At 38.0% G+C, this 12,987-nt stretch overlaps 1 protein-coding gene across 1 annotated transcript in view; it reads left to right on the plus strand.

Annotated features, from left to right (window-relative positions):
• The window catches only part of DYTN (dystrotelin), a 54,729-nt gene that overhangs the window by 39,033 nt on the left and 2,709 nt on the right, over positions 1-12,987 (plus strand). Inside the window, exons 10-11 of the mRNA XM_066233335.1 lie at positions 3,532-3,691; positions 7,053-7,557. Of these exons, the coding sequence (XP_066089432.1) occupies positions 3,532-3,691; positions 7,053-7,557 (665 nt within the window). The remainder of the gene's footprint in view (positions 1-3,531; positions 3,692-7,052; positions 7,558-12,987) is intronic.

Here is a 12,987-nt window from a genome sequence, read left to right on the forward strand (position 1 = left end):
TTGTGGAGGACTCATGAATCTATAAATGCTCTCCAAAGGGAAAGAAGGTAGGACCCACGTGCATGCACAAATACTGACAACAGAAACAAATCAATAGCATTTTTTTTTTTGCTTTTATAGAAACTTTTTTCTACAAAGATTTTACTATGTTGTTGTTTTTATTTAATTTAGAAGTTATTTCCTAAACAGAAAAATCCTGTGATTCCAGTATGGAGGTAAAAGGGGTTTTGTCTCCATTTGAGTAGTGAAGCATGACAAAAATCATTTGGTTAATTAAATTAAGTTTCAAGTTTTGATTGCAATCCTTGAGCACTGGGTAAGCATTTTTAGTGAAGTATAATTTGTGTGTGTTTTCTCTACTTCTAAAAAAATCAGTGCACTTTTTCCAATAGCATCTAACTTCCTACCAGGTGTCTTAAATTTGTTGAAAACTGTCTATCATCTTATTGTGTCTCAAGGGACTAATTATTCCTTGATTTCCTGTCTCCCATTATCATTCCTTTAGAAGACAGACTTCCTGAGCCTCAATAAGAAGTTACCCCTGAGGGAAGACCTTTGTTTTTAGATGGTCAATAAATTGCTAATTATATATATATATAATATATATATATTATATATATATGATGAGATGTGCTTCATAATGTGTTTCTTATCTTTTGATAAGAAACATTTTTAAAATCTGTGGTAACTTATGAAACCATATTGTTGGTTTCCTAGTAAGGTATTTATCAACATAAAGTATACCAAAGTGTGAGGCTGAATAATGAATAAATCCTTGTGAAGACTGTATCCTTGTTTTTTTTCTGCATTATTATTTTATTCATGATTTGGATAAAATAGTAGAGGGCATGCTTCTCAAATGTGTATCACATGATACCAAAAGGCATAGACAATAAGCTGAATGACAATCTCAGGTCACAAAGATGTGATAGTCTGGAATATTGGGACCATTTATAAAAGCCAAATATTAAAGATTTAAATGCAATACCTACAATTACAGGTTCAGGGCAAATAGTCTGGAAAAGAACTGTGATATATAGTTAACTGTAAGTTCAATAACAGCCAACATTGTATCACTGATTATTTAAAAGGCAACTCAGACTACATTAAAAGAAAGAGTGTTATTCTATCATTAGTTACCTACTTATTACTCTGTACTGGCTAAGTGCTGATCAAAGAAAGAAATGTTGCTCTGCTCTGTGCATGATTCAATGGGTTGGGGAGTGTTTGTGTTCATTTTAAAGACCCATTACATGGGAGAATCAAGCTCTACAGATAAAGCAGAACTACAGATAAAGATTTTTTTTAAAGTTTAGAAAGGCAGATTTCAGGTTGTTTGAAAAGAATTATTTCTCAAAGAATCTGAATTGTTTGTTAACGGTGGTTATTAGCCTGGAAATTATTGGGCTCCCCCATTGCTGGAAATCTTGGTGTCAGGTAAACTATGTCCACCAAAAACTGCAGGAGAATTCCTGCTTTAAAAAACGACACAGGCCCTGGTCGGTTTGCTCAGTGGTAGAGTGTCAGCCCAGTGTGTGAAGTCCCGGGGTTTGATTCCCGGTCAGGGCACACAGGAGAAGCGTCCATCTGCTCCACCCTTCCCCTTCTCCTTCCTCTCTATCTCTCTTTTCCCCTCCTCAGCCAAGGCTCCATTGGAGCAAAGTTGGCCCCAGTGCTGAGGATGGCTCCATGGCCTCTGCCTCAGGTGCTGGAATGGCTCTGGCCACAACGAAGCAATGCCCCAGATGGGCATGCCAGGTGGATTCCGGTCAAGCGCATGCGGGAGTCTGTCTGACTGCCTCCCCGCTTCTAACTTCAGAAAAATACAAAAAACAAAATAAAACAAAATAAACCCCACACACAAACAAAAATGGAGTAAGAAGAGAACTGTACTTCTGATAGGGCTTTACCTACTTTCACCTGGATTGTGGGTAGAAGGGGGGACATGTCTGCTCACTGTCGGAGGTTGGGCCAGAGAGGAGAAGAGGACAGGAGTGGTAGACAAGATGGGAGAAAGAGAAACTAGTGTTACTAGAGGTCATAACAAGTGCCACACTTTAAGTACAGAAAATACTGAGATAGGCATTCTAAGAATGTTTAATAGTCTGCAATATCAAATCTCTGAACGAACTCCTTCCTGAAGAACCCACCGTGAAGACATACTTGAAACTTCAGTTATGATGTAGGATTTTAGAGTCAGACTTATGTTTCTCCTGAGTGTGACGAAGTTTGAGGGCCAGGCTTTAGAAAGAATTCCTGCTTCCTGACGGAAGCCCAATCTAAATGCCATAATCTCTCCAAGACCTATAGCAATTAGAAATTTCAAAGGCTCTAACACTGGAAAATGTTGCATTTCCCACCAGAGAGCCCATTTTTACAAATTCAATAAATATACCGATACCACTGATTTAAGAATAAGGTTGTCCTTGAATAAGCCACTTAACTGTGTACATACTCCCTGACAGGGACTGTTTTAGGCTTTGTTCTGAGGATATGACAACAAGCAAAATAGGGGGAAAAAGTTTCCAAAATAGAGACAATAAACAGTTACTAAGTGAAAGAGTAAATAATATATAAGTAAAATAATAACTAAAACAGGTTGTATGTCATGTAATGTGACTGTCCAAAAGTTTGAAAGCTGGAGATTAAGTAAAAAAATCTAAGGTCAGTTCACACGCTGGAGCAATTAGACATCACAGAAAGCCCCGGCGACACGTAGAGTAGGGGAGTGGCTGGGAGGTAGTCAGGGGTGGTCTCTCTGCAGATATGATGGTGAACAAGGATTTAAAGGGGAGATGAGCAAGAACCTGGGGGCAGAGGGGACCAAAGAGCAGGCTCTGAGGGGAAAACATGCCCCATGTGTTCAGAGTTGCCAAGATGGAGAAGGAGAACGCGGAGAGAAGGTCAAAAAAGGAGAGAGGGTCTTGACCACCGTGCCGGCTGAGTCTGCCCCTGGGAGGACTTTGGGTCATTCTAAGTAAGGGAGGGAGCCACTGGAGGTTTCTGAGCCAAGGGGTGATATAATCTGCCTTAAGAATTACCCAGACTCCTCGGTTCATTCTTAAACCAACGAACAACAAGATTTAGGAAAAGAAACAAAACAGACCCACAGTTCATGAATTACATCATTGTTTCTTCCCTGTGGTCTTGGTCAGGTGGTAAGTGTTTAGCCAGGACATGTATACTATCCTTCTAAACAAAAGAATGTTTAGAATGTTTCTAAACAAAACTATACAGAAGGAAGTCAGTATTCAAATTCTAGTATCTGGTGAAGGTATGCATGATGAGTCTTCTAAACCCTCTAAAAGCCAATAAAATTCTTAGTGGAACAGTGCATACAATAGACACAAAGGGCAGCTGTTGAACAAACAGTTTAAAACAGGATTGATTGATGTTAGATAAGAGTCGAGGCATGGGCCTCTCCTGCCTCCTCTCCCAGAGAGAGGACCTGGAATAAATCTTGCTACGCATGCCTCTACCTAGTCTCCTGGCCTCTGGCCCTTTCAACCCACTCAGACCTGTTTTTTCCAGGTTCCTTAAAAAACAGTTAAACCGATACAAAGAGAAGTTGCAAGCTGTATACGCCTCCCAAGAAGAAAAAAGTTGCAAATTTGAAACAAAGATTCACCAACTCGCAGCCAACCAGGACAGTCTGTGGGCCAAGCTACAGCAAACGAGACAGGATTTACAGGTACAAAAGGTGAAACAGTGTGGCTGTCTGGGCCATCTGAAAGTCTGACCTTACATCCTCTGGTCAAGGCAGGGCTGCAGCCTGAAACTTCACACCTCACTCTGATCAGCTTCGTCCCTTTCCCTCTTCCCTTCATACTCTGACCAACTCTGGCTTTCATGGTCCTGACTAGATCCACCCCCTTCTGAAGGCAGTGCCATTGGGAGACAATGATATTAGTACCATTCAGAAATAATAGACCTGGGGCGGGGTGGTTCTCTACTGCCTGCATTCCTAAACCTTCTAGTCTCATTATCCCTTTTAAATTCTTAACATTTTTTTAGGATTCCCAAGGAGCTTTTGTGGGTTATATCTATCGCTCTTTACCATAATCAAAATTAAAACTGTGCCAAGATTTCAAAATAAATGGATTAACTAATTTAAAAATGAAAATAGCAAATCTATTATATATATAACAATTTAAAACAGTAAGTACATGTTTTTTAAAAACTTACAAGAGTGGCATTATTTTATAATTTTTATAAATATAATTCGTATCCGGCCTAATCAAAAATAGTTAGATTTTCATGACTGCTTCAGCTTTCTATCTGTTGTAAGATGTTTTTGTTGAAATTTATGACGAAACCTGGCCTCACACAGATTTGCTGTTGAAAAAGAGAATATTTTTTTTTTTTTATAATTTTATTTTTTTAATGGGGTGACATCAATAAATCAGGATACATATATTCAAAGATAACAAGTCCAGGTTATCTTGTCGTTCAATTATGTTGCATACCCACCACCCAAAGTCAGATTGTCCTCTGTCACCTTCTATCTTGTTTTCTTTGTGCCCCTCCCCACCCCCTATCCCTCTCCCATTCCCCCCTCCCCCCCGTAACCACCACACTCTTGTCAATGTCTCTTAGTTTCAGTATTATGTCCCACCTACGTATGGAATAATACAGTTCCTGGTTTTTTCTGATTTACTTATTTCGCTTCGTATCATGTTATCAAGATCCCACCATTTTGCTGTAAATGTTCCGATGTCATCATTTCTTATGGCTGAGTAGTATTCCATAGTGTATATGTGCCACATCTTCTTTATCCAGTCATCTATTGATGGGCTTTTTGGTTGTTTCCATGTCCTGGCCACTGTGAACAATGCTGCAATAAACATGGGGCTGCATGTGTCTTTACGTATCAATGTTTCTGAGTTTTGGGGATATATACCCAGTAGAGGGATTGCTGGGTCATAAGGTAGTTCTATTTGCAGGAAAAAGAGAATATTTTAATAGACTTTTCAGTTAATTAGAGATCTTCTTTGATACTACACCAAAACATGATCAAGATTGTTTCTTCAAGGACAGTTGCAATATTGAATCTGAAACCATATCTATTTTATACTTTGTTTCATTAAAATATAACATTCTGTTGTGCTCTTTGAATGACTCTTCTACCCATGCATGATTCTGTAGCCTCATACATTGTTCATTTGGAAGTTCACCCAGCTGTGCTGAATATCCTGATGCTCATCCATTTCATTATATAAAACCAAAAAGAAAAAAAAAAAAAAAAAAAGATCACATTCATTATATCACAACTAATCTCATCAGAAGAGTCTTTAAGAATTGGAAAGCCAGCAAACTTATGGAGATGAATGCAACTTTTCCAAAATTTTAATTTTTTTGCTTAAAATCTCAACTGTTCTGACCTGTGCTGGTGCAGTGGATAAAACATTCACCTGGAATGCTGTGGTCACTGGTTCGAAGCCCCAGGCTTCTCAGGTCAAGCCACAAAAAGCAAGTACATACTATGAGTTGATGCTTCCTGCTCCTCATTCCTTCTCTCTCTCTTTCTCTCTAAAATCGATAAATAAAATCTTTTAAAATTTATATTTTAAGGCCTGACCTGTGGTGGTGCAGTGGATAGAGAGTCGACCTGCAATGCTGAGGTCCCAGTTGGAAACCCTGGGCTTGCCCAGTCAAGGCACATACAAATGCTTCTAGCTCCCTCCCTCTCTCTCTCTCTCTCTTTCTGTCTTGCCTCTCTCTAAAACTCAATTAATAAATAAAATCTTAAAATAAAAAAATATAAAAGCTCAACTGTTAAAACTGGCAACACATATTATCAACTGTTTTTCCTTGCTGTGATAGTTGCATTTCCATTATTTTTGAGAAATATCCAAGTCTGAATAACATAGTCTGTAAGTAATTCTTTCACACAGGAGGCAACTTTTGTATTTCGGTAAATGTCAGAAGTGTTTTACACATACTTCCCATTTCATCACAGACAATATGAAAAAGATGTGTTTTATTATTAAGAAAATTAAGATGTTTTGCTATATCATCAAGGATATTCTTAAGTGGAAGTAGCTCCCCCTTTTTTTTAACTGCAAGTGCACAATGACAAGTACTGAATGCCGTAAGGACTAGCACTATTTGTTGACACTGTGTTGATTTGTGAAGGCACTAACAGCGTTAGCTTACTTACTCTTGATTTTGTATCTTCAATGCAAATGTCAACACAGTGATCAGGCAAATAACATATAAGTATCATTGAGAAAATGATTTCAACTTCATGGCCCTCTAAAAGAGTCTCAGCCTGACCAGGCAGTGGCGCAGTGGATAGAGTGTCAGACTGGGACACAGAGAACCCAGGTTCAAAACCTCGAGGTCACCGGCTTGAGCCGGGCTCATCTGGTTTGAGCAAGGCTCACCAGCTTGAGATCAAGGTCGCTGGCTTGAGCAAGGGGTCACTCAGTCTGCTGTAGCCCCCTGGTCAAGGCACATATGAGAAAGCAATCAGTGAACAGCTAAGGTGCTGCAGTGAAGAATTGATGCTTCTTGTCTCTCTCCCTTCCTGTCTGTCTGTCCTTATCTGTCCTCCCCTCTGTCTCTCTCTATCTCTGTCATAAATAAATGAGTCTCAAGGACCTCCAGGAATCTGAGGGCCACAATTTGAAAACTGTGTTCTGTATGGAGCACATCCCATAAATTTTATACCTATGGGTTATCATGAAACCCCTCCCAACCTATCTACCCAGTTGATCATTATGAACATGTTTTATTATAAAACTTTTTAATCTATCAGTTCTATACAGGCTGATGTTTTCAGAAATTCCTTGTGATGATTTTAGAGCTTCAAGAGCTTAGAATTTCAAATTTCTTATGATTATTCCCTGTGATAATTTAATATCTGAGCTGTTTTAACTTTTGTAGACAGTTTTAGGTTGACATTGCATTAACACCATAAAATAAATGTATCTAGAAAGCAGAAAAACTCTTACATTAAAATATTTTATTGGAATATTAAAATGTAATAAATTTGTTTTTAAAAGTAAGGTAAGTGTTAATTTCTTCATAAATAAAGTTTTGTCCCTCAGGCAATGTTGCAGCCACTCCATCCATCTTCTTCCTGTCAAAACATGATTTCCAAGGGCGACCGTGGAAAAGGTGAAAAATTTTGGAAGGAAAGAGGTTCTTCTCAGAGTAAGAATGCCAGTGTGGATGGTTCAGAATTGGAACCTCTTCTTACGCCCACTGTGATTAACAGAAGCCAACAAAGTCAAGCAAAAGTAGACCATGCTCTGCCAAAATCAGAATCACCAGAGGCCACTTTGCAGCCAAGGTCAACACAAAGCATCAGAGCACAAAGCCAAGAACAAAAAACCTCCAAGGAAATCTTTAGTTGCCCAACCAGTTCCCAAGAAAGACCGCTGCGGGACACCTCCCAGATTGCTCTTACTGAAAAAAATTGTCCTACTCTGGCACCTGTAGAAAGAAAAGAGACAAGTAGCATCCAGGAGGAAAAGGATGAGCTGGAAGAAGAGGAACTGCAAGAATTGCTATCAAAACTTATGGATGCCTTCACTCTAGAAATGCCGTCAGGTAAGAGTTGCACAAACAATAGAAATAGGGATGTCCTTTTAAGCTGCCTTTTAAAACAATTGATTTTACCACATTAGCCCAACAGCTACAATTTATATAGTAAGTGAAATTCATCAACAGTCAGACTAGTGAATCTTTTGCCCATCCACAGCATCTCCAAACTTGATTTCCAGAATTGCCTAATTCATAGGGCATGAAAGGTGATAAACCGTTAGATTTTAGTACAGCACCTGGCACATACCAAGTATCCAATAAATGCTCATTAATTTGTTATTATTATTAATAGTATTAAAACATATATAACTGGGCATCCTGATGTTACCATTTAAAAATGAGGATAAAGGTGATGCTCTCTTTCTAGAGGATCATTGGTTAAGGTTTCTATATTATGAGTAGTACCATCATTATCCTCATCATATTCTTCATAAGCTAGGACCAATTGCTAAATTCAGAAAGCTTTTTCTTTTTAATTATTCTTCGTTATGGTTATTTATTCTGTTTGGCTTGCTATTGTCTTATTCATAGAATATTTTGTTATCTTAATATACTGATATCTATAACTGTTCTTTTTAAGAATACCTAAAATCTTTTCATGTTAGTCATCTAGAGACTTGTGATAAAATAAAAGAGAGCATTCTCACGTGTTTCTGCATCAAAGGAGGTCTTCTCAAAATATTTCTGAATTGATATATTAGTTTGCTACAGCTGCTATAAAAAGAACCACAGATTGAGCGGCTTAAGCAAAATAAGTAAATAAATAAATAACACACACACACACATGCGCGCGCATGCGCGCGCGCACACACACACACACACACACACAATTGTTTTCCCAGAGATTTGGAGCTAGAAGTTTGTGATAAAGGTATTAGCAGCATCGATGTCTTCTGAGGTCTCTCTCCTTAGCTTGTGGATGGCTGTCTTTTCTGTGTCTTTGTGCCATTTTCCCTCTGTGCATGTCCTTATCCAAATTTCCTCTTCTTATAAGGACACAACACGTAGTGGTTTAGGACCTACCCATATAACTTTATTTTAACTTAATTATCAATAACTCTTTAAAGACTATCTTTAAATATAGTTACATGCTGAAGTACTGGGGACTAAGACTTCCATTTATGAATTTGAGGAGGAAGACACAATTCAGCCCATAACAATGGGTGAACTATAAAATAGGTACATAATGTCAGTTAGATATTGAACTTGGTAAAGCCACGCCAATGAAGTAATTATTTTGGGATTCTAAAAATGTCTACTGTGAAGGAAGTTGGAGTTCTAATCCTTGTATTAGAGAAATCAGATCACAAAGATGCTCAGCCTGCCTGAGACGAAGACGGCATGGGAACACCTTGTGCTCCAGTCTTAGGCTCACACAAGATTCTGCCCACTGCATTTCCTCTAAGCAACACCAGGGTCATGACAAGTAGTCAAAGCAAAGTCAATATCCACTTGACTTTTTTAGAAAAATTTCACATAAAAATGACTTTTATTCTAGAAATTTATTTATTATTTTATATCTTCATTTCACTTTTATTTTTTGTTTTTGTTGCTCCAGTTAAGCTTATGAAAGCTGCTGATTTCTAACTGTAAGTTGGCTATTTTGCATGTTCAGATTCCAAATAGACTAGGTGTCTTACACATCATTTGTAAGACAGAGTCCCAATACTGTGTTCAGTTTGATACCTAAAGGTAAAAGATTTATGCATATTTTAACTAACTTTATCGAGATCTATCAAGGTGAACCATTAAAAGAAAATCATGAAAAAGTAAAGCTTAGATCTCAATTCAGATGATGTAATAATGTATAAAGATACAAATAGCAATATTGTAGAAAATATAAAAATAAAAACATCTCAAATTTTTTCTTCTACTTTCACTCGTAATCAAAGTAGAAGAGTTGAGCTATTTATGCAGAAATTATTCATTATTATACCAAAGTGCTTATGATACTATCAGGAAGATGCATATTTTCCTTTTTTTGTTCTTAGAATACTGTGTACTCTGATTATTCAGCAAATACTAATTGACAAGATTTAAATTTATAGTCTTATTTTATATTAGTTTTATTTCTTTGAGGTTTTAAATTATTGGATCTTTGTTAACCTTCATGGCTACTATTTAAATTTATTAAACACTCTCATTACTCACTCATATATTTATTAATTTTATATCCTTATTGAACCTGGTAAGGAATACAATCCTGTTTGTAATTCTACTTAGCCATTGACAATATGGATTATAAAAATACACTCCATAATTTATGCATAATCTATGCATGCCTGATAGAATTACACCAACTTAATCAGAGACAGAAGCATGATAACTTCACTGAGGAAGATGTGGAAAGTCAAAGAAATTAAATTAAGGTATTGGATACTTTTATCTTATTTCTATCTCTGTCATGGATGAATCAGATGACATCAAGAAGTTTCTGATAATTTTACTGGCCCTGATTTGTTTTGTTTTTTAACTTAAGAATTGTTGGGAAGATTAGAAAGATATACTGTTTGCAAGGTGCTAAGATTTACTCAGTGTCAACATATTCACCCAGTTCTGTGATTATCTTAGTAGCTAACTCCCGCTTTTGGACTGACCTTTACTAAGGAGTCAACACATTTTGGAAATTAAAATGAACTTCCTATTATGTAAGACTTAGCAAAATTAAAACAGTAAGAATGATGATCAGTTTAAGGGCCACTGTTGACACTGACTGCATAGAGACATTCAGTATCAAGATCTAAGAGAATAGTTCAAAAGACTACAAAAGCTCAATAGAAAAGAGAAAGTGTAGAAGGTGTTCCCCAAACCTCTGTAAATTCCGAATGTTGGATTGAAAATCAGTAGCAATGAACTCATTCAGACTATCAGTAAAGGGATTAGATTTGACAGAGCATCTAACACTATTTGCTTATGTGATGCCAAAAAAATTTTTTTTAAAGAAAATGATACTCTAGTCTTACTTTCTCTTTAAATTTTTTTCTTTCCATTTTGAGTAAAATTTTTGTGTACATCTCTGAAATTCTTTTCCCAGCGTCTCTGCCATCCCTTTTTGTCATCCATTTGCCACTGTAGATTTCAAGAGTGAGCAGGGAAGGCACGGGAGTGGGGGGAGGGGCATGGTAAAGGGGGAGCAGGGCGGAGGGCTCCTCCTGTTCTCCTCTTCCCCACTGAAACCAACACCCAAACCGTTATTGTAAATAATCAAAAAATGAAGCTGAACTTCAACAAATTATAAGAAATAAAGAACAGTGCTTTAGCCACCCCAGAAATACACATTCAGCACTGTATTCTTGTCTCACTTATTTAGAAGGTAGTCTTTTAAAATGTTGCCTGGGAATTCTAAGAATGTGTACTCAAACCTTGATAAATCTCCAGGAAGGCAGGAAAAAGTGTCTGGTTGGTTCATCATGCATTCACTCATGCATTTAACAGAATGTCATCCAACATTTACTATGTGACAAGTGCTCTGGTGTGTGCTGAGTATTCATTTTGAAAAGGATAGGTATGTTTTGTTTGTTTTTTGTTTTTAGCAAGAGGCAGGGACAGAAAGACAGGAAAGGAGAGAGATGAGAAGCATCACCTGGTTGTTGCAGCACTTTAGTTGTTCATTGATTGCTTCCTCATATGTCTCTTGCTGGGGGTGGGGGCGGTGCTCCTGCTGAGCCAGTGACCCCTTGTTCAAGCCAGTAGCCTTGGGCTTAAGCCAGCAACCTTGGACTCAAGCCAGCGACTTTGGGCTTCAAACCAGTGACCTTTGGGCGTAAGCCGGAGACCCTGCACTCAAGCTGGTGAGCCTGCTCTCAAGCTGGATGAGCCTGCACTCAAGCTGGTGACCTTGGGTTTTTGAACCTGGGTCCTCAGTGTCCCAGGCTGGAGTTCTACCCACTGCATCACCACATGGTCTAGCTGGATAGATATGTTTTTTAAACTCTTTCATTGAGTGGAAATGGCTTGGAGAAGGGCAAGGGGATGAGCAAAGAGATGGGGTGTAGTGTAAGCCTGGTGTAGTCTAAGCAGAAAGCAGCGTTGGCTTGGCTTGGGTGGATGTTGATACACAATTGCAGTGGGGGAGGCTGAGAAAACTGAGATGGAGGCAAGCAAATAAAAAGTTCTGTTCTGCCTGACCAGGTAGTGGCGCAGTAGATAGAGCGTTGGACTGGGATGCAGAGGACCCAGGTTCGAGACCCCGAGGTCGCTGGCTTGAGCGTGGGCTCATCTGGTTTGAGCAAAAGCTCACCAGCTTGGACCCAGGGTCTCTGGCTCCAGCAAGGGATTACTCGGTCTGCTGGAGGCTCGCGGTCAGGGCACATATGAGAAAGCAATCAATGAACAACTAAGGTGTTGCAACGCACAATGAAAAACTAATGATTGATGCTCTCTCCGTTCCTGTCTGTCTGTCCCTGTCTATCCCTCTCTCTGACTCACTCTCTGTCTCTGTAAAAAATAAATATAAATAAATAAAAATAAAAATAAAATGTTTAAAAAAAAAGTTCTGTTCTGAGCACAATTAAGTGTGAATTGCCTGAGAAATATCCAAATGGATATATCAGATTGTTAATCAATGTATACCACCCGGAACGCAAGGGAGAAGTCTTAGTACAGAGTAGATATCCCATACTATGTTTGCTTAGTAAACTATTGTTGTAAGGAAGACGTAGATTCAGTATTTCAGTTGCCCATAAATGTAATTATATACTAGATAACTAATTTTTGTGTTTAATTTTAAAATTACAGTTTACATTTAATATTATTTTGTATTAGTTTCAGTGGCTAGCATAGTGGCTAGCCAATCCTATACTTTACAAAGTGTTCCTCCAATATTTCCAGCACCCACCTGGTACCATATGTAGTTATAACAATATTATTGACACTATCTCCTATGCTATGCTTTACATCCTTGTTACTGTTTAGTAACTATCAATCTGTATGTCTCGATTCCTTTACCCTTCTTCCCTCCAGCAACCATCAGTCTGTTCTCTGTATCTATCTCGTCTGTATTGGCCTAGTCCGGTTCTGTTTTGTTTGTTTGTATTGTTCTTTCATTTCCGTGTGTAAGTGAAATCATCCGGTATTTGTCTTTCTCTAACTGACTTATTTTACTGAGCGTAATACCCTCTTGGTCCATCCATGTTGTGGCAAATAGTAAGATTTCATTCTTTTCTATGGCCAAGTAATAATCCATTGTATATATGTACCATAGCATTTTTTTATCCATTTGTCTATTGATGGGCACTTGGATTGCTTCCTAGCTTGACTATTGTAATAGTACTTACTATTGTAAGTAACAAAGAACATAGTGTTACATCTGTACTTTTGAATTAATGTTTTGGATTTCTTGGAAGTGCTGTGTCATAAGGCAGTCCCATGTTAATTTTTTGAGGTAACTTCATTCTGCTTTCTACAGTGGCTGCACCAATCTGTGTTCCCACCAAC

Source organism: Saccopteryx bilineata, chromosome 5, assembly GCF_036850765.1.
Source record: "Saccopteryx bilineata isolate mSacBil1 chromosome 5, mSacBil1_pri_phased_curated, whole genome shotgun sequence".
NCBI classification, from domain to species: domain Eukaryota; kingdom Metazoa; phylum Chordata; class Mammalia; order Chiroptera; family Emballonuridae; genus Saccopteryx; species Saccopteryx bilineata.